The 25,574-nt window shown below is 34.8% G+C and overlaps 1 protein-coding gene and 1 long non-coding RNA gene across 2 annotated transcripts; one reads left to right on the forward strand and one right to left on the reverse strand.

Moving 5' to 3' along the window:
* Positions 1 to 2,639: 2,639 nt before the first annotated feature.
* LOC148601236 (uncharacterized) lies at positions 2,640 to 3,933 on the reverse strand. Its single transcript, XR_015917213.1, has 2 exons — positions 3,814 to 3,933; positions 2,640 to 3,006 (listed from the first exon to the last, which is right to left on the reverse strand). It is a non-coding gene; the product is annotated as an uncharacterized LOC148601236 (long non-coding RNA).
* A 17-nt stretch (positions 3,934 to 3,950) lies between these two features.
* LOC148601237 (uncharacterized) lies at positions 3,951 to 20,722 on the forward strand. Its single transcript, XM_088555978.1, has 4 exons — positions 3,951 to 3,983; positions 5,994 to 6,061; positions 18,620 to 18,663; positions 19,696 to 20,722. The coding sequence occupies exon 4, from the start codon at positions 19,841 to 19,843 to the stop codon at positions 20,693 to 20,695; it is 855 nt and encodes a 284-aa protein (XP_088412104.1). The 5' UTR covers positions 3,951 to 3,983; positions 5,994 to 6,061; positions 18,620 to 18,663; positions 19,696 to 19,840; the 3' UTR covers positions 20,696 to 20,722.
* The last annotated feature ends 4,852 nt before the right edge of the window (positions 20,723 to 25,574 follow it).

A 25,574-nucleotide genomic window follows, 5' to 3' on the forward strand; every position in this document is an offset into this window, starting at 1 on the left:
AAAAAGCTTTGCTACTCCTCTGGTGTTATCGACTTATAAAAAATTTTAAAAAATACTACAAAACTTATGTTTGTTTATTCGTTTGTTGGGGTTTAACACCCGAGCAGCAATATTTCAGCTATATTCAGGCGATGAACATGAAGTGGATGAAGAAATGAACATGGGATGGGACACAAGGATAATGGGGCCGACAAATTTTGATTGCCACTGGAAATTGGGAGAGGTTGGTAGGGTCGGGCAATTTAGCCTCCTGTGGCGGAGCCCTATGGTTCCTACTCCGGGAGAATACCACAGTAGGGTTTTTTTAACGTGCGAGGAACGTGGCATCTTTCCCTAATTTTATATAGGGAATCAAGTAATTTAAATAATAGATATCAGTATGACTTTTTATTTCTGAATTTCTTTTACCTAGTACATCCTCATAAATTAAGTGTTGCATTTTCTAATTAGTTCGAAAGCTAGGGTTATCTCAGATATACCTTGTCATCTGCTCTATGTAATATTGATAATAGTGTTATACTGTGGACTTTGGATATAGATTTATCCAAGTGCAATATAAGACTTTAAAATAAATTCTTCTAAATTCTGCTCGTTCAATTGTAAGGGTTCAATTAATACTTCATTAGGAATTGAAGTTCAATTTAAAAAATTGAACTTCATATCTTATCTCAAAGTGTCTAACTTCAATCATTTGAGAAGGACATTTTAAAGAATATTGATAGGGATCTTTAAGGTAAATATATCATACAAATTTTACAAGGATTGTGCGCATATATATATTTTTAACCATGTTACAACGAATAATATTATTAACATTTATGACATATGTATTACAATGTGTATTCAAAGTCATGCAATGCTATTTCATGGTTTGAAATTTACTTGTTATCGACTAAATAATTCTGTAAAATACACTATGTATCAGATACTTAATGTGTCATTGTGAATGGATACCTGTTTTTTTTTCATTTGGTCTTTCTTCATGCCTGGTAAGAAAGGTTTTTATTGTAACAGGGACGCTTATACTTGTTTACTTGGGCCGTTAAAGGAATTGTTAATATCAAGTGAGTACGAAATAACGTCTTTAAAAATTAAATAAAAGAAAACTTCATAAGAGACAGTCCATCTTGTAATTAATAATGTATTTTATACTATAACACTTTGCACCTATCGTCAACTTTGAGATTTTAATCGGTAGTCACACACACATACAATTTTCTGAAGTGAAATTGTGTTATTTTCACCACCGTTCTCACCGCTACAATACTTGTGTATATTTAGTACCATAGCTACATATATTGAAGAAGTCTTTGTCCAAAAGATATCAAATGCAAGACATATCGACATTGAGGTAAATGAATGGAACCCGAGGACTCTGAATGGCGGAAGTGGAAAAACCTTGATCTCTATCGTTTATTTCTTTAGCAAATATGATTAAAAAAAAGATTTCGCCATTCTAAACAAAAAATAAGGATCTTTACTTATCAAATTTGACAAAATGGGCATCTCACCTGCAAAAATAATGTAGCAGAATTCAAAGTTTTGCGAATTTCAATTTGCGATGTTAAGAATGCGGACCAAAGTTCGAAACAAGTCGGACCTACAGTCTGCTCAATACGCCATAAAACTTAAGATTGATAGGACCTGAACTAACACGCTTTTGTTATGCAAGTGACAAACAAAAGCAGTTCAATGAGCAGTTCCCTGAACAACGATCAACAAGATCTGGAGCTTATAGGCCTTTAAAATTGGGATAATCAGACAAATTTCAACGTCGTTGATGAAGAAAATCACACAAACATCAAGCAAATGAATTAATTCAAATTTTTGCAGATGTCTTTTTGCGAAGATAAAAATGGGGGAAAAGTTAGAAATTAGTCGGAACTACGGTCGGCTCAATGTGGCAACAAAACTTAAGACGGATAAGACCTGGGCCTCGTTTCATAAATGGAGATTTTCCTCAAATCCTTCATCAACTCAAATTTGGACCAATCAAATCAAATAAAATTGAAAATTTGAAAAAAAAACTTGGTTTTGAGGCAGTTTAGGATTATTATGAAACCCGGGCCTAACTAACACGTCTGTGTAATGCAAGTGATTGCCTAACAGACAAAAGAATAATAACGTCGTTGCTGAGGAAAATGACAGGAAGAGTAGGATATGCGCAGGTATATGAGACTGACCTCTTGGAAATAATAAACGTACTTGTTTTTGTGGATCAATTTCCACAAAAATTCTAATATGTTGATTATAACGGTTTCCCGTCAGACTGTTGAAAGCTGTCAAAACCAATCACCGATTTGTATTTATTTTGCCACTTCCGGCGATACGTCGATATGATGCATAGATGCCATAATTTTAAATTTCATATGATTTTCACTTTTTATAGTTTAACGTAAGCATGTCATATTTTAATCCTTGTGTTTTCGCATTAGTGTATTTTGTTGATACGATTGCGGTCTACGCTTTTTAAGCAACCACAACCTATATCAGAGTTGGCGTCTTATTTTCGTAATTTTGTGGTGATGCAGACAGAGTTCTTGGCAAGTTTCCTATCAAGACAGAGTTGTGGACGAAATTATGTCGGACACACTGAAATATATATACCACATTATTTGTGAGTAATGAGAATACATGAGAAGGATATACATGTTTAATAGTTTGGATTCGTTAAAATGGACATCAAACAGCTGGTGTGCATTTCCCAAATCGCGGGGTAAAGTTCGGGAATTCATCACTTGGAGTGCAAACCAATCCTGGTTTGCACGGACACCCGCCATTGTATCCAGAGTAGTGAGTCTTCGTCGCGGAGTATTGCTGTCTTACCAAACACAAATGTGCATCTTCTCCTTTAAACGGAAGACATTCGTGTTTGTAAAAATTTTTATCGTATAAACCACTTTCTTCTGGGAAGAGCAGTCGTTTGCGTACAATCATCGGGGTGATGACGCAACACAAGGTCGGGTCTCCACAGTCCGCATTTGTCTGACAAAGAGCTTCAATAGCCTGTCAAAAATTCAAAATACATTTTTTTGGAAAGAGCAATACATAAGATAGTCAACATAATACATTGCTTGAATTATTGATTGTTGGGGTTTAACACCCAAGCAGCATGTTTTCAGCTATATTCAGGCGATGAACATGAAATGATGATGATGACTGATTCATTGATTGATTGTTGGGGTTTAACGTCCGAGCAGCAATATTTCAGCTATATTCAGACGATGGACATGAAATGAATGATAAAATGAACATGATATGATGATGAAATGAAAAAAAGGATGGGACACAAGGATGATAGGGTCAACAAATTTTGATTGCCACTAGAAAAAGGGAGGGATTGGTAGGGTCGGGCAATTTAGCCTCCTGTGGTGGAGCGCAAAGGTTCCTACTCCTATCGAATACCACAGCAGGGTTCTTTAACGTGCGAGGAACGTGACATCTTTCCCAACACGATGCCCCACTATGGTTTGCGGTCAGGTTTTCCGTATTATAGCCTGACAATCCCAGCATGTAACACGCCAGGGTACCCCATTCCACCACCTGGGGCACACATCCCAGTTGCTCTGTGGGTAGAGCGCCTAGGCCCCCGGCTAGGTTTCAGAGCACTATTTAGTCGCCTCTTACGACAAGCTTAGCGCTGCTGCAGGCCTATTCTTTTAACACCCGGACCTGCACGGGGACTGTCTATTTTAGTGTGAACACTATAAGCTAGTTATAAATCTATCATTTGACCCGTTTTGTCCAACGAATGACAAAGTCGACATGCGTAGCGGTTGGTGTATACATGTTTAAAAACTTGGAATAACTTACCAGTGGGGCAAATGTACACAGACATGCGAAAACAAACGTATTACCAAACATGACAATGTATGTGGTTATGGTATGTCCTTATCTTAAAATATCCTAAGGTCAAGGTTTGTCTGATTAAAGTCAATACATTTACTACATTGATTTTACTCGTGTGTATTTAAAATATGAAGGTAATGATTAATAATACAAATACTTTCTGGTCCAATATCGTACATTTTGTATAAAAAATTGTGAATTTACGGAAATATAGGGTAATTTGCAAATATAATACATTAAACAAACAACTTAAAAAAAGGCATAATGCTTCCATTCATGATAACAAACACTGAACCAACAACTTATTAATTTCCATCGTTACACTTTGGAGTAAGCTATACTCCTATCGAATGCCACAACAGGGTTTTTGTTAATGTGCGAGAAACGTAGCATCTTTCCCAACACGTTGCACGACTACATTTGCAGTCAGGTTTTCCGCATTTTGGCCTGACGATCCCAGTATGTAGCATGCTAGGTGTATCCCATTGCAATAGTTGTTCTGAGGAACGTGACATCTTTCCCAGCAAGGTGCACCACTATGGTACCCCATTCCACCACCTGGGGCACACATCCCAGTTGCTCTGTGGGCAGAGCGCCTAGGCCCCCGGCTATGTTTCTTACGACAAGCTTAGCGCTGCTGCTGGCTTATTCTGTTAACACCCGGACCTGCACGGGGTGAGAGAATTTTTATGGTGTTTAGGATTTGGAATAGTGAATTGGTCCTCTATGCAGGAGATTGAGGAAAAACCTTTGTTGTATTTGAAGTTTTTGGGCCGTAAATTGTGTATTTGACTTAGGTAAATCGAGCTTCCTGGCGATTGGCGTTGATAATGCAACTGTCAAATATATCTTGTATGAAATACTTGAGGCAATCAGTCGAACAAAAAATTAACAGTATTATCCAATGAAAGTCCATTTCAATCCGAATGTTGCTTTACAGTGTTGTCTAATGAAAATGAACGTTACAATGAATATAACATTAAGATGATGTATTTAATCATAATAACATATTAACCGTTTCAATTCAATCGATGAGAAGATTTTCTTGTAATTGCTTGACAGCCTCAGAGGAGAAATAGAATTTTATCTGCAAACGTTTTAGTATAATCATAGCATGGTATTGTGCAAATGCCAATACGGGCACTATGAGATCGTTAAAGGCGTAAAGTTTAAGTAGAAAAAAACATTAAAGTGCAATGGATTATGTGCAGTCACAACAAAAGGTTTTCTAATTGTTTTTTACGTTTCTAAGCTTCTCTTATTCCCCGGCAAATAAAGGGCACTTTAATCTCTACTGTTAATAGCATTTATAATAAGTTTATTCTCCATGCATTTTTTTAGAAACATTTCACGCAGGTATTATGCAATATTGGTAGAGGAAAAATAAAAAAAATATATTTGCACTTTAATCGTTAATTAGACTGAAAATTTAAGTATATTGGAGTTACACAATTTTGCTCATAACAAAATAATTTGCCCAAAAGTGCTCATAACAAAAACAATTTGCCCAAACATTTTTTCTACAAAACTGAAAGTTTTTTTACAGCATGTGAAATGCATGTTATCAATAGAATTATTTTTGGAAACGGTTTGATTTTATCTTTAATGCATTAGGTTAAATAATATAATAAAGGGGACGTTTTTTTCTATTTATAAAATCATGGGGTTTAAGCAGATACGTTATACGAATCATTCTCAGAAACCTAGGATACAGCTGAAGGAGTTGACTTCGAATTGATCTTTGCACATCAATGAAGCAACAGGACTGGATGGCATAATGATGACAATCTTTTAAATTAATTGGATTGTATTCCATATCTAATAAACTATTACATATTTAATGTCCTATTAAGATTTAATTAGGTGAAATACAGACTAGTCGTGTTGTATAGCACTTTGCACATTTCTAATGAACAGTGCTAAAATGTTCTATCGTATAATGTTTGCGCTGTTCTGTTTCCCGTTTTTAGGTTATTCGTATGATATATTACAGTTTCGAAAACTTACGGTGATACAAAACCCATTTTTACTTAAAACACATGGAACTAGTATGTTTCACTGCGCAGAACATTGTTATTGTTTGGATGCCTGTAAATCTTACAATTATGACAGGAAACAAAAAGTGTGTACTATTTTTAATATAGTTTTGACAAAAGATGACTTGGAAGACAATGACGATTTCATTTACACAGAGAAAGATAAAATACCTTCTGTAAGTATAAAATCACTTTGTTTTTTCTGTTCTTCCTGGTAGTTTGAGCACTTTACTTTATATCGTAGTGTCACAATTCAGTATCATTACAATTTTGAGCTTTTATTCTTTACAGATTTCAACGATTATATATCGATATTAGTCATCGGCGGGGTTGGGGGTAAACATTTTTTAAAGGATTGGAACACCTTAAATGAGACAAAATTACCTGTTCTATAGAATTTTAAGATTAATCAAAGCATATGTATTACTTTTAAAAGCTTAAACAAAAACAAAGGTTTAGATTAAATCATAAATTAAACCGGATAAAATTTTAAATATTTTTACATTTTTTTCAATTCATTTGAGAACGGATTCGCCGACCCTATTTTCCATCTGGTGGTAAAAAATAAATAAATGGATTTCAGTTTTTTAATTATTATTTTGTCTGCCGCAGACTATTAAAAAATGGCAATCGCAAATTGTGACATACTACACCTTTTGAAACGTGTAACTTTCCCAATCCCACGAACACAAAGCCCACGAAACTAGCACACGATTCCCACGAAACGTACACACGAAGCGCACGATACACAAAGCCACACGAAATACGTTGCACGAACCACGATAGATCATGTCCGCCGGAAGTATTCATCTCAGTAATTGGTACATGTATATTTCGAAATCTAACTTGCAAAACGAAACTAACAATAATTTATGATATACAGTGTACGTTTTCGTTTTATTTTGATGATTGCTAACATCTTACATGTAATTATACATTTAAGTATATTATGCTTTAAGGAACACATTCAAAATACACAATATTTAAATGCCTATATATGTTTTGATATAAAATCACGTTCATTTTCGTTATACATCGTACATTGCGAAAACATTGTCATTGGTATGAAAATGTTGAAAGTTCTTAAAATGGAAGAAATTTAAAAAAAAAATAGTTGATATAGTTTTTTTTACCGTAGAATCATATTGCTTTGAATATGAAATAATAAAACTATTTTTATGTGTAAAATGTCCATATTTGTTGAATTTGGATCATTGTGATCAAAATACTCTATTTTGAGGTAGTTAAGCTATTTTAATTAATGTGATACCATCTTATTTGTCTAAAAATGAAAATAAATTGCATTATTGATACAAAAATTGTCCATTTTTATTATACATGGTACATTGCGAAAACATTTTGACTGGACTTGGGAGTATATTGAAATATTGAAATTTCATGAAACTGGCCAACAAAATATACTCAATTTTTAGATAAAGTATTTTTAATTGATGCGATACCATCTTATTGCTCTGAATATGAAATTAAAGTAATTATTCTGTGAAAAATGTTCATTTTTGTTGCATATGCATCATTGCGAACAAATTTTCTTTGTTCCAGGAGAATATAAATACCAAAATTTCATAACGTATTGGTAAAAAATACTTTATTTTTTAAATAATTTATTTTAACTGATGCGATACCATCTTATTTGTCTACAAAAAAAGAAAGTATTGCATTCTTGATATGAAAAATTTCTATTTTTATCATACATGGTACATTGTGAAATATTGACTGGACTAGGAGTATGAAAATATTGGAATTTCATAAAATTGGGGTAATTTATACTCAATTTGTAGATAATTTAGTATTTTAATGTGATACCATCTAATTGCTCTAAATATGAAAAGAAAAAAATAATGAAAGAAATTTCAATATTTGTTGTATATGGATCATTGGGAACACATTTTTCTTGTTCCGGGAGAATTAAAATACCAAAATTGCATACAGAATTGATGAAATGTGCTCTATTTTGAAATTATTTAGCTCTTTCAACCAATGCGATACAATCTTACTTGTCTAAAAAAGGCAAAATTTTGTCATGTTAATATGAAAAATGTCCATTTGATTATACATGGTATGTTTCAAAAGCATTTTCTCTGTTCTCGGAGTATGAAAATGTTGAAATTTCATAAATTGGGGGAAAAATACTCAATTATTTTTCTTAAACGAAAAACAAAAAACTATAGTTTTGGAAGCTTTACATTTTGGCCCTTCAAATTTTGGCAATGTTTCAAAATTTCTTTCCTCGTTTGTCTACCCCGGACTTGACTTTTTATGAGCAACTCGGCGGGTGTTTCTAGAAAAGCAGAGGACGCTTACCCTACCGGTGCACCTGGTCCATGCTCCCAGTTTTTAGTGGAGCCCGAGTTGCTCATTTACTTTTGTTACTTTGTATGTATGATTTTAGTTACTTTATGTTCTTTGTTGTGTATGTCTGTTTTCCATGTCTGGTCTTTGTCCCTGGATTACATTCTTTTGATTACCGCTATAGCCTTGGTTCCCTTGATTACTCTTTCACTATCAGCTGATTATATATTCAAATGATGTACGAATGTTTGAAAACAATTATTTCCTACATGTATTGATTCCTGATTTTTTTTCAATGCACAAGTGTAGACACAGACTGGTATTGCCCGAGGGGACATTATGGACACAGACTGGTATTGCCCGAAGTGCAAATTTGAACATTCATACGTTTTGTCTTAAAAGTACTTTAACTTACATGCACATATGTGTACAATATCATAATAAAATGAGCCCAGAAAAGGAGATTATTACAACCTCATTTCTAATTCCTAAACTATTTCTCCACTTATTATGCTAAAGCTCAAATGTTGAAAATCAAAGTTAAAAACTTTAACATTTCCAATCATGACAATGGAGAAATAATACTGAGGGAGAATCTTGAGTAATACAAATACATGCAAATATATACAGAAACCTGAAAAATAAATCAACAGGTTTGTCGCTAAAATTTTGTTCGTGTTTATACATGTATTTAAGTGTTTTGATTTCGAAAGCCAGTCAACCCTTTATGTACTTTCGTACTTGATTTAACAGATGTAATCTTGACGGATCCGTCGTACTTGTACAGTTCATAAACTATTTCCACACAATAATATGTACATAAAGACATAATGTGATGGTTTTCTATAAATCGGAAATTTAACAAATATGGTTATTAAACTTTAAGTATTATAAAAGATTTTACATGGTAAACATTTAATATTTAGAGTAATATTTATATGTACAATGTTTAAATAAGAATTATATTTTTATGTACATGTACACAATTTACTTTATTGATACGAAGTCTTAAACAAAAATGTTTGAATTAAAAATCACATTAAGAGTTGTCAGTACACGCAGTCTGATATATACATATATAACAAAACTAAAAATCGTTGGAGCTCCTAGGGAATGTACCTACATATACATTGTACTTATACGTGTACATAATGGCAGCTAATTGAACTACCCCAACTAAACAAATTTCTCATTGCCACGTGTTTTGCAACAACAACGTCGAAAAGTTCATATACATGATATACGCGTACGTGTATAGAACATAAACTCCTAAAAGATATGTAAAAGGAATGTCCTATTTAACCTTGCAACCCAAGTTTTTCCTCCAGCCAAATGTGAGGAAATATATATAACTTGTGCTCTTAATGAAATGCTGTTTAAATAATTATCTACCTTTTGGGCTGCCTTATGCGCATTTTTCCATTCAAAATATATTTAAGAATTTGAAAATAATCGATTTCAGAATCGCTTTTGAAAACTCAAACATCATATTATTTGTATATATATAGACTACTCCTATAATGTGACAGGTCCGAATTCCGTTCCTTCATACCCCAACTAAAGTCAAAAAATAGCTTGCCAGACAACCTCTAGCACTGCTGGAGTAATAAATAGACCACCCGTTTAGGCTTAAAATGTTTCCGGTCACCCTACCAACACTCCTTCAGACCCCCTACCCAAAAGTCGTTATTTGTGATTTTAAAAAAAATCTGTCTTTGTAAGAATCATGCAAATCTGAAAAATGTGATACACCCCAAAAAAGGCTACATATTTTTATTTTTGTAATTAAGTTGTTTTATGGGTCTATACCATGAAATGTGTAATTATTCATTCAAATCTGCCTGCTCTTAGGAGATAATCCACATTGAAAATCCAGTAGATTTTATTGTATTTGAGTGCCATTTACAGAGTTATCTCCCTTAATTTTGAAATCTACAGTGCATTCTATATAATTTTTATCTCCTAAGAGCACGGGTTATATGAAAAGCCACATGTTAATTTCTGTTTACTATGACATTTCAAACAAAATATCAAAAATAAAAATATGTACGCTTTTTACCCATGAATCACATTTTGCATGATCCTTAGCTGGAGTGCTACTTAAAAATTCTGCCGATTGTCTTTCAGAAAAAAAAGAAGAAAATAAAGCCAATGAAAGATGTTTTCTTTCTATCCTAGATGAAAAACGATACCCAAAGAACGAAGCACGAAGTGCACACACGAATCCCATGCTGGACGTTACACGCACATGAAGCACACGAAACACGCTTAAATGGGAATGTTACACATTTCAGGAGGTGTATTTTAAACATCAGCCACAGATAATGTATGCTTTTGGTTTTGTTCGTGACAAAAAATAGCAAGTATGGCTGTATAAACTGCCTCATCTCAATAAATACATGTTTAAAGGTTAAAGAAATCAGTTAACAATGACTAAAGATGATAAAATTCAAATGTAAACAGTTCTCATAAACGATTTTAGAGTTGTAAACGTCGTGGGTTTGTTTCAAATCTTAACATGAAAAAAAATAAATATGAGGGGAGATAAATGGCAAGTAAGTAAAAAAAATACAGTTTGCTGTGGAAATATGCAAGAGAGCTTATGTTAGTAATAGATAAAATTAAAACGTATTTTTCTTCTTCTTTTCTAAGGCAGAACTTACCATTTCACCTAGCATAATATTGAAACTTTATAAACCTTTTTCAATGATAATTAAAGTAAATCTTCATTATCTGCCGCCCCTTGCAGGTCCGGGTGTCAAAAGAATAGGCCCGCAGCAGCTTTAAGCTTGTCGTAAAAGGCGACTAAATAGTGCTCAGTACCTTGGTCGGGGACTAGTGCGCTCTGCCCGTAGAGCAACTGGGTTGCGTGCCCCAGGTGGTTGAATGGGGTAACTAACCCTGGCATGTTGCATGCTGGGGTCTTCAGACCGTAATACGGAAAACCTGACCGCAAATCATAATGGTGCAACGTGTTGGGAAAGATGCCACGTTTCTAATACGTTAAAGAACCCTTCTGTGGTATTCTACCGGAGTCGGAAACAGAGGACTCCGCCACAGAAGGCTAAATTGCCCGACCCTACCCTACACTCTCAGTTTCAAGTGGCAATCAAAATTTGTCGACCCCATTATCCTTGTGTCCCATCCCATATTTCATTTTATCATCCATTTCATGTTCATCACCTGCATATAGCTGAAATAAAGATACCTGACGCAGTAATTTGTTTTTCTTTTTAATTTTCATTTAGGAAATAACACATGGCACAGTTTAATTTTCGGTTAAGTTTTTTTTCGAACGCAACTTAATTATCAGTATTTGACAAAAAACTGCGATCAAATGACTTGCCTTTCCATGGAACATCGTCTTTAAGGTTAAAGGGTAAAAAGTGAAACTATACCGACTGCGTCGGGAAAAAAACTGTGGCCTCAGCTACATATGGTGTAAAAATATTCGGTCAAAAAGCTTATTCGTAAGAAAATCGGCTAAGGCTTTAAGCATTCGTGTTATTGATTTTAACTACGCCTGGAATTCAGTGGATGGGAGCATTTTAAAAACTTTTTAAAACATCATATTTTGCCTGTTTTAATATAATATTAAATACTTTAAATCATTAGGATTAAGACTTTCCCACTGACAAGTACATTATATGTACTAATCATGGAATTCCGATATGTTCTAAATTATCTTTTATTTGCTCAAATGCTCATATGATGACATATTTCATCTCCTTAATGGTTTTTGTTTAATTAATTTATCAACTAAATGTATAAGGTTTGCACCTAGAGCTGTTTTAGATTTTCTCTGTTAGCAGATTGCATATTTCGCTCTAATAGACACATTCTTGTCGCAACGTACACTGTGACATTAGCTGCTGAATTATTAATTTAATATTTTTTAAGATTCATATACAGTTTATTTACAAATCCTGCTATACAGCAAACTCCCTTTTAAGTCCAAGGTAGCTATGTAGGGGTTCCCTAATTTCTTACACCCTTCACACCCAGGGATTGTGTGAAGTCATACAAAAAACTCCCATTTTTTTCAAATTAAACACTTATAGATATTGCTGCTCGGACGTTAAACCCCAACAATCAATCAATATAAATAAATATTCTTTATCTTGTATAATATCTCAATGTATTTATTTCAAGTATCAGCCACATGCACCTCGATAATTATAAATCAATGAACTCCAAAATAAATACTTGACACGATCGTTTAACTGCACTTTTAAACTTCCCAACTTCTATGTCACACATCGTTGGTTTTGAAGTATGTGTACGTGTACATTATATTTATTTTAAAAAACGCGTGGATTATAACAAACTGATTAGCTGAATGTAAGAAAATTTTCTGGGTATTTGTAATTTCTTTAGAGAAATGGATTGGGCAGCAGGCTAAGCCTATATAATGATACAAGGTACAAAATTACAATTATCAATATAACACAATATTTGATATATGAATTATTGATCAATAGAAATGGGGCAGCAGGCCATGGCCATTTTGGACAATGGATTTTTGAGTAACATATGTAAACACAAGTAGTGCAATAAAATATAAATAATTTTAATTATTCCTAATTATTTGTCACTATATGAAATGACCTATTGCCACTGCCTTTCATTACATAGAAACTGTAAATTTAGGATAAGTACAGAGGCCAACAACAGTTATCTTCATCAGTATATTAATAGTTTTAATATTGTGAGAGAGGGAACAAAACAAAATAGAAAGAAATTTTCAAATGAAATAAAAAGGACCAAATACAAGAGAGAGAAAAATATAGGTATTACAGACACTAGAAATGTAAGTAATAAGTTATTTGGCATTAGCAGGAAATTGTCATTTTGATATAAATTGAAAATGAAAATAAAAAGAACAAAGATGTAAAGTATATACAAATAGTAGGCATAGTTGATGTGTTGAGAAAAAGGTTTACAAAGTCACAATACCATTTAACAAGATAAAAGAGTGTCAAACAAAACTATTTGAATCTCTAATGTACTGATGAACTTGTTTAATAATAAACATGTTGTTCTCATAATTCAAGTTTCGGTCACCAAATAACAGATCAAGATCAACAATTACACCCACAGTGACAGATTTTCAAAAAGAATGTTTCTAATAACAATATATGCTGGGCGGTCAAAGAAGTAACGGATATTATCCTCACATGGACTAGAGCAGCATGGACAAGAGGGATCATCTACTACGAAATCATGAAACAAATGGGATTTCAAATCACTGGCCATATTTCTCAACTGACAAAGCATGATATTGAATTTTCTTATTCCATTCTCAAAATGCTTTGGTGGGTATTTGATTTATATTTTTGTCGAGTTTCACTTTGAATGAACTTATAGTTGGTAAATTCTTAGTTTCAGGATCAAGTTCATTCCATAATCTAATTGTAGCAGGTAAAAAAAAACTATTATAATAAGAAGTCCTGCATTGAGGCAGAATAAAGTTTTGATCTTCCTGTCACAAGGCATAATTATGTTGCCTTGGATAATATGGAGCGACCATTTCTCGCATGTAGTCAGGTGTAAGACCATTTCTTACATGTAGTCAGGTGTAAGACCATTTATTATCTTGTAAAATTTAATAAGTTTATGTTTTTTTCGCCTGTTGCAAATTTTCTCAAAGTTCAGCATATAACTTGTTAATAGATGTTGTTCTCCTTTAAAGAACCCTGCTGTAGTATTCGACAGGAGAAGGAGCCTTTGCTTCGCTACAAGAGGCTTAATTGCACGACCTTACCTATCGCTCCCTCTTTCGATCAGCAATCTAAATTCGTCGACCCTATTACCCTTGTGTCCCATCCAAAATTTTCATTTCATCATCGCCCCGTGCAGGTCCGGGTGTCAAAAGAATAGACCTGTAGCAGCGCTAAGCTTGTCGTAAAAGGCGACTAAATAGTACTCAGAATCCTAGCCGGGGCTAGGACGCTCTGCCCACAGAGCAACTGGGATGTGTGCCCCAGGTGGTGGAATGGAGTACCCCTGGCGTGTAACATGCTGGGGTGCAAACCATAGTGGTGCACCGTGTTGGCAAAGATGTCACATTCCTCGCATGTTAAGGAACCCTACTGTGGTATTCTCCCGGAGTAGGAACCATAGGGCTCCGCCACAGGAGGCTAAATTGCCCTACCATACCCACCTCTACCTATTTCCAGTGGCAATCAAAATTTGTCGACCCCATTGTCCTTGTCTCCCATCCCTTTGGCATTTCATCATCATTTAATGTTCATTTTATCATCAATTTCATGTTCATCGTCTGAATATAGCTGAAATATTGCTGCTCGGGCGTTAAACCCCAACAAACGAATAAACAAACAGAACAAACAAACATTTTATCATCATTCCATGTTCATTTTATCAAACACTTCACGGATAGTGTGCTGCCCCGTGCGGGTCCCGGTGTCAAAAGGTTGATGATGGTTGCTGGTTGGGGTTTAACGTCCGAGCAGCAGTATTTCATTTATATCCAGACGACGAACATGAAATGATGACGAAATGGAATTGGGATGGGACACAAGGAAAATAGGGTCGACAACTTTAGATAGCCACTAGAAAAAGGTAGGGATAGGTAGGGTCGGGCAATTTAGCCTCCTGTGGCGGAGTGCAAAAGGTTCCTACTCCTATCGAATACTACAGCAGTGTTCTTTAAGCATCTTTCTCAGCACGGTGCACCACTATGGTTTTCCGTCAGGTTTTCCGTATTATAGTCTGACAACTCCAGCATGTAACACGCCAGGGGTACCCCATTCAACCACCTGGGGAATACATCCCAGTTGCTCTGTGGGCAGAGCGCCTAGCCCCTGGCTAGGTTTCTGAGCACTATTTAGTCGCCTTTTACGACAAGCTTAGCGCTGCTGCAGGCCTATTCTTTTCACACGCGGACCTGCACGGGGCCCCTTCATAGACATTTATCATATATACTTTCACTTTTAAAAGCTTATATTGTAAAAAAAGTCGCCTATCAATTTTGATGCCACTAGTTAAAAGGTCAAGGTCACGCGTAATTAATGAAATATATTTTTTGAACCGAAGACTGGTTCCTGGGACATAACTTTTGAACACCTGAATACACTCTTATCAAACTTATAATCGCAAAATTGAATACTAATGGGGTTTAGAAGACACTTATTGATATTTGGTATGTAGGTCAACTGTCAAAGGTCAAGGTCACACACACTTAAAGAAATAGTTCTTGGTTTTAGACCGAAATTTGGTGTTCTGGGCATAACTTTCAAATAACTTCATACACTTTCTATTTATTTACATAGTTAAAGCTTACGAGGTAACTGTGGAGAGCAGAATTCAGCTTTCCGTCCGTTTTTCTGGGGCATAACTATGGTAATAATCTTTCTTTTCATAACTAATATTCCTTGAAATATCACTTTCGTTGCGAAATGGGGGACCTGCGACACAGCTTGCTCTGGTTAAATTGGTCTTCTTTTCATTTTGTACTTTTTTTGTAACTATGCAGACATATTTCTTGCAAAGAATTTATGTCTACAAATTTCAGTCGAAAAAAGTTAAATTTGACGATAATTAAACTTTAAAAAGTGACTTTTCTTCGAGTAGCATAATCCTATTTCAATTTTAATGTTGAAGTAAAAAAAATATTTTCTTTCAGATAATCCATTAAAACATTAAGTTGGAAATTACTAGTAATGTGATACGCTTTCTGCGCTAGTTATCCCATAGTTACCTGTCTTTCTAAAATTTCTCATTTCTTTTAATATTATTCTGCAAAATTCAACCATGACAAAGAACCCAATAATCGTCTTATCAACTTTCCGACCGATTGTTTTTTTTTTTAAACGATTTAAAAAACAAATGTTACAACTCCTTGTCGTAAAATGTTTTATCGTTATCCTTCCGTTTATCCTTTCATCTGTTAGGCAGATATTTTCTTTCTTAGTGCAATAAAATAAGAATGTAAAGTATGGTTTTAAGGCAAAGAACTACATGCCTTTGTAAATGTAAACAATAAAAGTACATGTCATTAGATAAAAATTAAGAAAAAATAAAGAGCGAATAAATCAATATCGAATAAGTGAAGAATTTAAACTGTAACAACTTTATTTAAGTTTACTAAAATCACAAGACAGCAACACATTTTATTGTTTCTAGAAAAGCAGAGGACGCTTACACTATCGGTGCCCCTGGTCCATGCTCCATTTTTTTTTTTGTGGAGTCGAGTTGCTCATTTGCATTTGTTACTTTGTATGTATTGTTTTATTTACTTTATGTTCTTTGTTTTGTTTGTCTGTTTTTCCGTGTCTGGTCTTTGTTTACGGATAACATTCGTTTGATTACCACCAGAACCTTGGTTCCCTTGATTACTCTTTGTATGTATTCTCCTTTCTTGTTATTAAACTAGCGTTGGGAGACCCCTTTTGATTCAATACTTCAATACATGTACATGAAATAGGCCAGGTTTACCATGCATCTACAAAATGATAATTACAATATTAAGCTGTTCAAACTACTTGCCAAATGATCCTGAATGGCTGCAACATTAATTCCTTACTTGTGATCAAATAAAGTTGACAATTTAAAAGTTTACCAATGAAAAATTCATTTACCGACAAAAAAATAAAACTTCGAATAGAATATAAGATTTTAAGGAAAGTCAAAACATTTACTTTCAGAAATATATAGTTAAATCAATAATTAATGTATACATATATGAGACCTTGACTGCTTAACTTTAGATAGATACGGTGAATTGATTGATTGATTGTTTCGGTTTAACATCAGAGCAGCAATATTTCAGCTATATTCAGGCGATGAACATGATAGGGATGATAAAATTAACATGAAATGATGATGATGAAATGAAAAAGGGGATGGGACACAAGGATAATAAGGGTCGACAACTTTTGATTGCCACAAGACAAAGGGAGGGATGGGTAGGGTAGGGCAATTTAGCCTCCTGCGGCGGAGTGCAAAGGTTCCTACTCCTATCGAATACCACAACAGCGTTCTTTGACGTGCGAGGAAGTTGGCATCTTTCCCAACACGGTGCACCACTATGGTTTGCCGTCAAGTTTTCCGTATTATAACAACCCCAGTATATAACACGCCAGGGGTACCCCATTCCACCACCTGGGGCACACAACCCAGTTGCTCTGTGGGGAAAGCGCCCTAGCCCTAGGCCAGGGTTCTGAGTATTATTTAGTCGCCTCTTACGACAAGCTTAGCGTTGCTGCAGGCCTATTCTTTTAACACCCGGACCTGCACGGGGTTAGATAAAGTGAAAGAAACAATTATAATGGTTTTCGTTACCTTTTGGTGGTAATCCATTTCCACTATATTTGCGGTGGGCGCCTTGACCCGAAACACGCGATTCAGGGCTGCTTCCCATATCTATATACAGGATAAATTTCGGGATCGTGAAAATTACATTTCATGAAAACACATCACTCACTTTTACAACATGAACAAAAATATTTCAAACTACAAAAAAGTAAGATTGAAAGATCAGTTTAAGTCATTAATATCCATGAAATGCAACAGTTACCATAGTAACACCTAAAGATATTATGTCTCAATATAAGATAAAGTAAAAGTACTATAATTCGTGGATACAAATTTTCATGGATTAGGGAAGAAACACAAGTTCGTGGATTCTTAAATTCTTGGTTTTGAGGTTTTCAGTATATTCATCGACTGGATTCTCCTTTTCGTTGGGAACAAAATTTCGTGGTTTGGCCTACTCACAAAAAAACCACGAAAATTGGTACCCCACGAACAATAGTACTTTCAAAGTATATCGTCGTGTGTACGGTAACATAGCCTGACAACCCCAGTATATAACACGCCAGGGGTACCCCATTCCACCACCTACGGCATACAACCAGGGTTCTGAGCACTATTTAGTCGCCTTTTACGACAAGCTTAGCGCTGCTGTAGGCGTATTCTTTTAACACCTGGACCTGCACAGGGTTTAATTAAGTTAATCTTAAGAAGGAACAATACAGTTGTTTAATGATATGTCGAAAATGAAAAAAAGAGGGGGCAAAACTATTAATTATAAACGCGCACTAAACCAACTGATATGTATATAACTCAATGTAGGAAAAAGATGCAATGCTCAACAAGGTTAAACTTTGATTCTTGTTTTTGATATTTTTAACGACTATTTAGTAATATAACGAGTAAAATTATTTATTTATACTTTCAGGAACAACGTGTGCAACTTTATGTTCCTCTTGTATAACAATTAAAATGTCTAACAACCCTTAAAACAGTTTTTTGAAGAGTCCCCCTACTAACTGCATCCTCTAACAATGCTTCCCGTTTTTACTGCCATTCTCTATCATTACATTTACCGAATAGATCTGGTGAATGATATGGCATTGTTTATCATTGCAAGCAACAATTAGCATATTTTTTTCTTTGTTTAGAATCTGGGGCGGAGCTGTGCGAATTGTATCAAGTCATCGAATGTGTAAGTATCCTTTATATGCACAAAATGTTCTTATTTTAACGATATTCAAGATTATGATCAAAACTCTCGGACGTAGTAGAATAATAACTTTATTAAGCAGAAATTTCGAATTTTAAACATGCAGGGTTTTCTTGAAAAGAATTCTCTATTTCATAAGTGCATTAATTTATTTTAAAAAAAAGGTATTATATTGTTACTTTGTTGTCCGAATCCGAATTTACTTACTTGATTGAGTTAAGAGTAACCAAGGGGACCAAGGTTATAGCGGTAATCAAAAGAATGTAATCCAGGGACAAAGACCAGACATGGAAAACAGACATTCACAACAAAGAACATAAAGTAACATACAATCATACATACAAAGTAACAAAAGTAAATGAGCAACTCGGACTCCACTAAAAACTGGGAGCATGGACCAAGTGCACCGGTAGGGTAAGTGTCCTCTGCTTTTCTAGAAACACCCACCGAGTTGCTCATAAAAAGTCAAGTCCGGGGTAGACAAACGAGGAAATGAAAACTATGACCCGTTGAATACATCGGTTTTCACGGTGCTGATGGATACACCATAACGATCCACGAGTTCATGATGACGACCATAAAACTTCTGTAGTGATGACTTCAATCTTGTAGCAACATAACTCTGTTCCAGAAACCTATTTGTTAGAGTTCTAGCGATACAAAAAGTCTGCGTTGAAATTGAAAATTGATATAACAGGAAAACTATTGGAAATAATGAGAAATTACGCGTTCAATGTACGAATTAGCATATTTGGTTATTCGCGGTTTCCAATTGTATATTTTATTTACTTTATCTATTCTTTCCACAGGAAATTGATATGTTCAACATTACTTTCAAATTTTGTAAACGGGTTGATATTGGTGTTGTGACGTTTTGGTTGGAGAAAGTTCGAGAGTAAAATTACAGACTTTATTTTACAATGGGAAGTAGAGAAATCTTTTATACAGGTCGATAAACATTCGATAAATTACTGATCTCTATATAATAAACTGTTGTCACAATCTTTATTTCAGGTACACTGCAATAACATCTCAACTCAAACCGCTTTCCGATATTCTCATTCTACGGAAAGCAAGGGAAAGGGGGCAAGTACTCGAAGCAGAATCATTTACAACTGAACCAGAAAGAATTCATAACCGAATTGAAGCATCGAACGGCATGGTCATACGTATTGAATCAAAAAGTACTTTACAGTTCTCTCTAGATGTAAGAAGACCAGTTAAATTCCAAATGGAACTTAGATATTTAGTACCTGCTACGGAAAAAGATATATTTTGTAAAGTTTTCATCAACAGCAACTTTTTATGGTCGGATCCGTTACATCGAAGTAATTTGTTAAACACCCATGATACCTATGTAGTATTTAAAGATCCGATATTCTTTGGGAAGGGAACATTTTTGATACATTTGGTTTTAGAAACAGAAGTTGTATCTTTTGTTGAGATTGACAACTTATTAATTTATTGCTTCGATTTCAATTACTTAGCAACAACGGATGTTTTTGACTGTGGCTTTAATATTAATGCCATGAATATTTTGTTTCATAATTTCACCAGAAAAAACTTGACAAAGTCAACGCATTTATTTCAGGCCGAAGACTTTCAAATACAAATTGTCAAATCAATTTCGTGGCGTTCAAATGCTGCCGAATACAAAGCAGTTCATCTGATTTCCGGTGGTTATATAAGGCAACCAGTTTGTGTCAAGGGTAGTATTACGGTGTCAATGAATTGGATTCTAGTGTCAAATGATGGATGCTCTGACCATATTGTTATAAGACTTCAGTCCTTAGATATTGCCGAAATAGAAACCGAGGAAAAGTTTGGTTCTGGGGATTTATGGAATATGATAAAGAATATCTCCCTTGGAATAGATATGATCCTTGATGCAGGAGAATTTTATTTAGAGATTTTACCAACCGTCACCGATATATATGGTGTCGAAATAGATGCTTTAAGTATTAGTGTGACAACAAATGATGGCGGGCAATTCAGTTTTGGCAGCTGTAGTTAAACATACATATATCGTTGTAATGAATTATATTGTATCTTCTTTGTATTTTATTTAAAAGTAACTGATGAGAGGTCATTCTAAGACACATGTACAGCATATCAAAATTCGCAATATTATATGGTTGGTACTTTTGGGCTGTATACATTAATTGTGAAGTACAGTGCCTGAATGGGAGACATTTCCTATTCGTTGAGGATAGAGACAATTAGCAATGGGAACCGATAGTCAAAATCAATTAGCCATACGTTGATAGTAAATTGAGATTTATAATGTAAGATAATGGGTTAATTTGGAAACATTATTTATATATATCGGAAGACGCTGTGGGGAGATTGGATAAATTATCATATAAAATAGAAGGGCCAGAAATGATTTCATGTTGTTGTGACAAAGCTTCGACTTTTCGACGAAAAGAACTAAAAGTTGTTGACTTTATACAGAACAGCGATAGAATTCTTCTAATCTTCATCTATGGTCAGATATTCAGCAAACAGCGATTTCATTGGACAGAGTAACTTTATAAAATGTAATTCAAGCTATGCCATGAAAATCTGGATTACCAGTTACTCTTTAATTGCGTTAAAATTAAATTGAAATGTTAACATTTAAAAAAAATTCTGCAATCGTTATGACTGGTGAATTTGTATTAATCGAGCGTGATGAGGATTTAGTTTTCATAATTGAGTCATGCGAATGTGTACTTTTTCATCGTTTAATTTCATATAAATTACACAATTTACACAGTTTGTAAACTACAGGCTACTGACTGGATTGTGGAATGGGGTACCTCTGGCATATTACATGCTGGCGTCGTCAAGCTATAATACGGTAAACCTGACCGCAAACCAAATTGATGCATTGTGTTTGGAAAAATACCACGTACCCAGCTCGTAAAAGAACCCTCTAGTGGTATTCTCCCGGAGTAAGAACGATAGGGCTCCGCCACAGGTGTCTAAATTGCCCGACCCTACCCACCTTTCCCTTTTTCTAGTGGCAATCGAAATTCGTCGACTCCATTGTCCTTGTGTGCCATCCCATTTTTTTCATTTCATCATCATTTCATGTTCATTTAATGTTTATCGCTTGGATATAGCTGAAATATTGCCGCTTGGGCCTTAAACCCCAATAATCAATCAACCCCAGCAATGCGACTTAACGGGGCAGTTAGCATAAATCAAGAATTCATGTAATGAAAAGTTCCGATCTTGGAGTATTCTTCGGGTCCGCCCTCCTATAATGCGGGTCCGTAAAACGAAAGGCAGTGAGATATGATACTTCGATATTCTTCACCAATTCTCGCCAGCCTTTTAGTGTATTCTCTTTTTAATTGCATATAAATTTAATTTTCCAAAATATCAGTTTACGAAACTATTACTTAACGTCCTTGACTACTCTTACGAGTATTTATAAAAATCAAAAAATACTTTTTTAAAAATACTTTATAAAAAAGGTAATTTTTAGATTTAAGACTATAGTTTAAAAGGTTAACGTATGTTTATTGATGGTATTAATAAAAGAACAAAAATATTGAATAATTGAAAATTATTACAATAAAAAAAGGGGGAAAATGCGAATATGATAATTTATAAAAAGTTATATTTAGATCTATAACTATAGTTAAACAAAATAAATAAAATAAAAAAAAATCATTGAAAAATTTAGTACACTAAAAAAATAGCTTTGAACCGTAAAACATGGAAAAATAAAAAGAAAAACGGCTGACACTGGTTATATAGGTAATATTCTAATGGTAAACCTGTGAAGTAGAACTTCATACTATAAATAGGAGATCGGGGCATTAAACACAGGAGGAAATGGGGACGGAGGGGGTAATTATTTAAATTGCCCTATGACACGAGTGACAGGTATAAACTATACACATGAAAATTGGGTAATAAACACAGGAAAAGAGGTAATAATTACCTTGAACGTATAACACCATGAGTACGACCGAAATGTGTGAAAGAGGTATGAATTTTGTGCAGACAATATTATAAATAATTTTATCATCAATAAAATTATTACACGTTTGTGAAAGACGAGTCAAATGGGAAAATACAAAGGATTTCCATATCATTCATATCGTTACATTTTAGGAATTCCGGCTGTCTGAGTTCGTTATTATATTAAAGAATTATATAAGAAGCTTAACACATACTTCGTATAAATTTTCAATGTAGTGGGGCCCCGTGCAGGTTCGGGTATCAAAAGAAAAGACCTCCTGCAGCAGCGCTAAGCTTGTCGTAAAAGGCGACTAAGTAGTGAATCCTAACATGTTGCATTAGGATCGTCTAACTCTGTACTATATACTGGTAGTGAACTCTGGAGTACTGGTTTACCGATGCTTACATAGCGTTAAACTGTTCATAAGGGAAAGTGACTGGATAATATCTCGTTACTGGCTCTTACCCAGGGTAAAACGACACTGATTTTATTGTAAAAACTCAAAAATATTCATATCACCAATACCTAATTGGTAAACAAAATCGCCAGTGACGTCACTGGATCTTTTCCTTTTTTAACCAATGCAGGAAGTGGTATTTCCAATAATTCGGAAACAAAATTCGGTGTACTTTACTGTATGTACTTAAAAAACAAAAGAGAGTTCCGAAAGTTGAAAGAATGTAAATAAAAGTTGAACATGGCTGTTGGTTTAAAAGTGTTTGAATATGTGCAATAAGTTGCACATGTTACACTTCCCCAACCTGAAAAACATGTTTGACCCCAAACATTTCCTAACATTGTAAACATTACATTAAATAAATAACAATTCATGATCAGTTATCATTAACAACAAAAGAATAACACATTTCATTTTCAAAATACAGATACCACTTTTGAATGTCTTTCACTACTTGAACACAACATAATAGCCCATATTGTAAACATCTTCCTTTTTATACTGTTCATATGGAGTCCACTGAATTCGTACTTTTAACTGCATCTTTAGAAATGTTCGAGAGCAGCACAATAACTTAAATTTCATTCGATCGCAAGTGAATATATTAAATTCCACTATGTTTCAAAAACACATTTAAAACTATTAAATATAACATACATATAATAACAATAAAACAACACAACTTACATTACAAGTAAAACATTACATTTTAAATGTTTTCATAAATTCTTTTTTTTTAATTTTTCAAATTTCTTAAGCATTGATTAGTTCACATTGAACAGCCATGTCTGATGACTTGCATGTGGCATAGCAACTGTACTTTGTCCCATCTGGTAACGCTATAGTATCCATAATGGTTGGCTTTCGGTGGGTGGGGTTGAGAGAGTAGCATGCATGTTCTGTTGGTTTGAAACTGAGGTAGTGGATAAAGTGATGGTTGGCTGGACTGGTTATAATTACAGATAAGGTGGGCATATAATGTATTCCAGCTATTGTTGAAATTGGGGAAATCATCGGCATGGTGGAGGTTGAAGTTGCAGTTTGCAATCTCTTGTATGTAAAGTATGAAGGGATGTCACCATTTGAACTAGGAGCCATGACATACGTGTCATGCATCTCCTGAGCGAAATGATTGTTGTTTGCATCACCCTCTTGTGTAGCACTTTCCAATACCAATACCTTTCTGGGAGGATCAACACAAGATAAAGTCTTCTGACAAAAAATCAAAATTGTCAGGCTACCATCGTTGCACTGGTGTTGGAGAACGTAGGGGAGAGTGGCAGTCTCTCAATCACTCCTACTATCGGTGGTGGAGGTGTTATAATTTGTCCTTCATGTGATTTTTTAATAGATAGCGATGGCTTTCAGCGCAAATTAACTGACAATCAGTTATGTTGCATTTCAGTTTAGGTCCATGTCTGTCAGAAAAATTACAACCGTGCAAGTCCAGATGTTAAAAGAATAGGCCTGCAGCAGCGCTAAGCTTGTCGTAAAAGGCGACTAAATAGTGCTCAGAAACCTAGCCGGAGGCTAGGCGCTCTACCCACAGAGCAACTGGGATGTGTGCTCCAGGTGGTGGAAAGGGGTACCCCTGGCGTGTTACATGCTGGGGTTGTCAGGCTATAATACGGAAAACCCTACCGCAAACCACAGTGGTGCACCGTGTTGGAAAAGATGCCACGTTCGTCGCACGTTAAAAAAAACCCTGCTGTTGTATTCGATAGGAGTAGGAACCTTTGCGCTTCGCCACCCATCCCTCCCTTTTTCTAGTGGCAATCAAAATTTATCGACCCTATTGTCCTTGTATCCCATCCCCTTTTTTTTTCATTTCATCATCATTTCATGTTCATTTTATCATCCATCTCATGTTCATCGCCTGAATATAGCTGAAATATTGCTGCTCGGAGGTTAAACCCCAACAATCAATCAATCAGAGAAATTACGCTTTAGTTGGCTTACTTGTTCATAACTTTGGTCACACTGAGTACATGGTAACTGCTTGGTCTTACTGCACAATTAGAAAGATTAGACATCAGTTTGAGGTTTTATTAATATTTAGACATATATGGTTTAAGGCGGTCGTGTTGAACAATTTCAATTTGACATGGGAACGCTGTTTTAATTTTACCACTTTGAAAGGACCTTCCCAAGGATTATTTAATATATTGGAGACACCTTTCTTGTGGGTAGGGTCATGAAGCCATACCAGAGAGCCAACTTGATATTGAGTTTTATTGATTTTTATGTCATAGTTTCGTTTTGTTTATCTCTTGCATGAGACATTTCTTCAAAAGCAACTTGATGATTTTTATTTATAATATGAATAACATACTCGTTATGAGACAAAGGTTCTATTTGTCGCGGAAATCCTGACAAGAGGTCCAGTAGTAATTCAAATTTACGACCGAACATTAGTAAACTTGATGGAAACCCAGTACTGCCATGTCTGAAAGAACGGTAAGCTAAAAAGACTAGAAG

Source organism: Perna viridis, chromosome 12, assembly GCF_037379345.1.
Source record: "Perna viridis isolate PV_CMFRI_1.1 ecotype Kerala chromosome 12, ASM3737934v1, whole genome shotgun sequence".
Taxonomy (NCBI): Eukaryota; Metazoa; Mollusca; class Bivalvia; order Mytilida; family Mytilidae; genus Perna; species Perna viridis.

Coding starts and splice junctions, on each gene's coding strand:
- LOC148601237 (XM_088555978.1), top strand. CDS start 19,841: ATGGTCATACGTATTGAATCAAAAAGTACTTTACAGTTCTCTCTAGAT.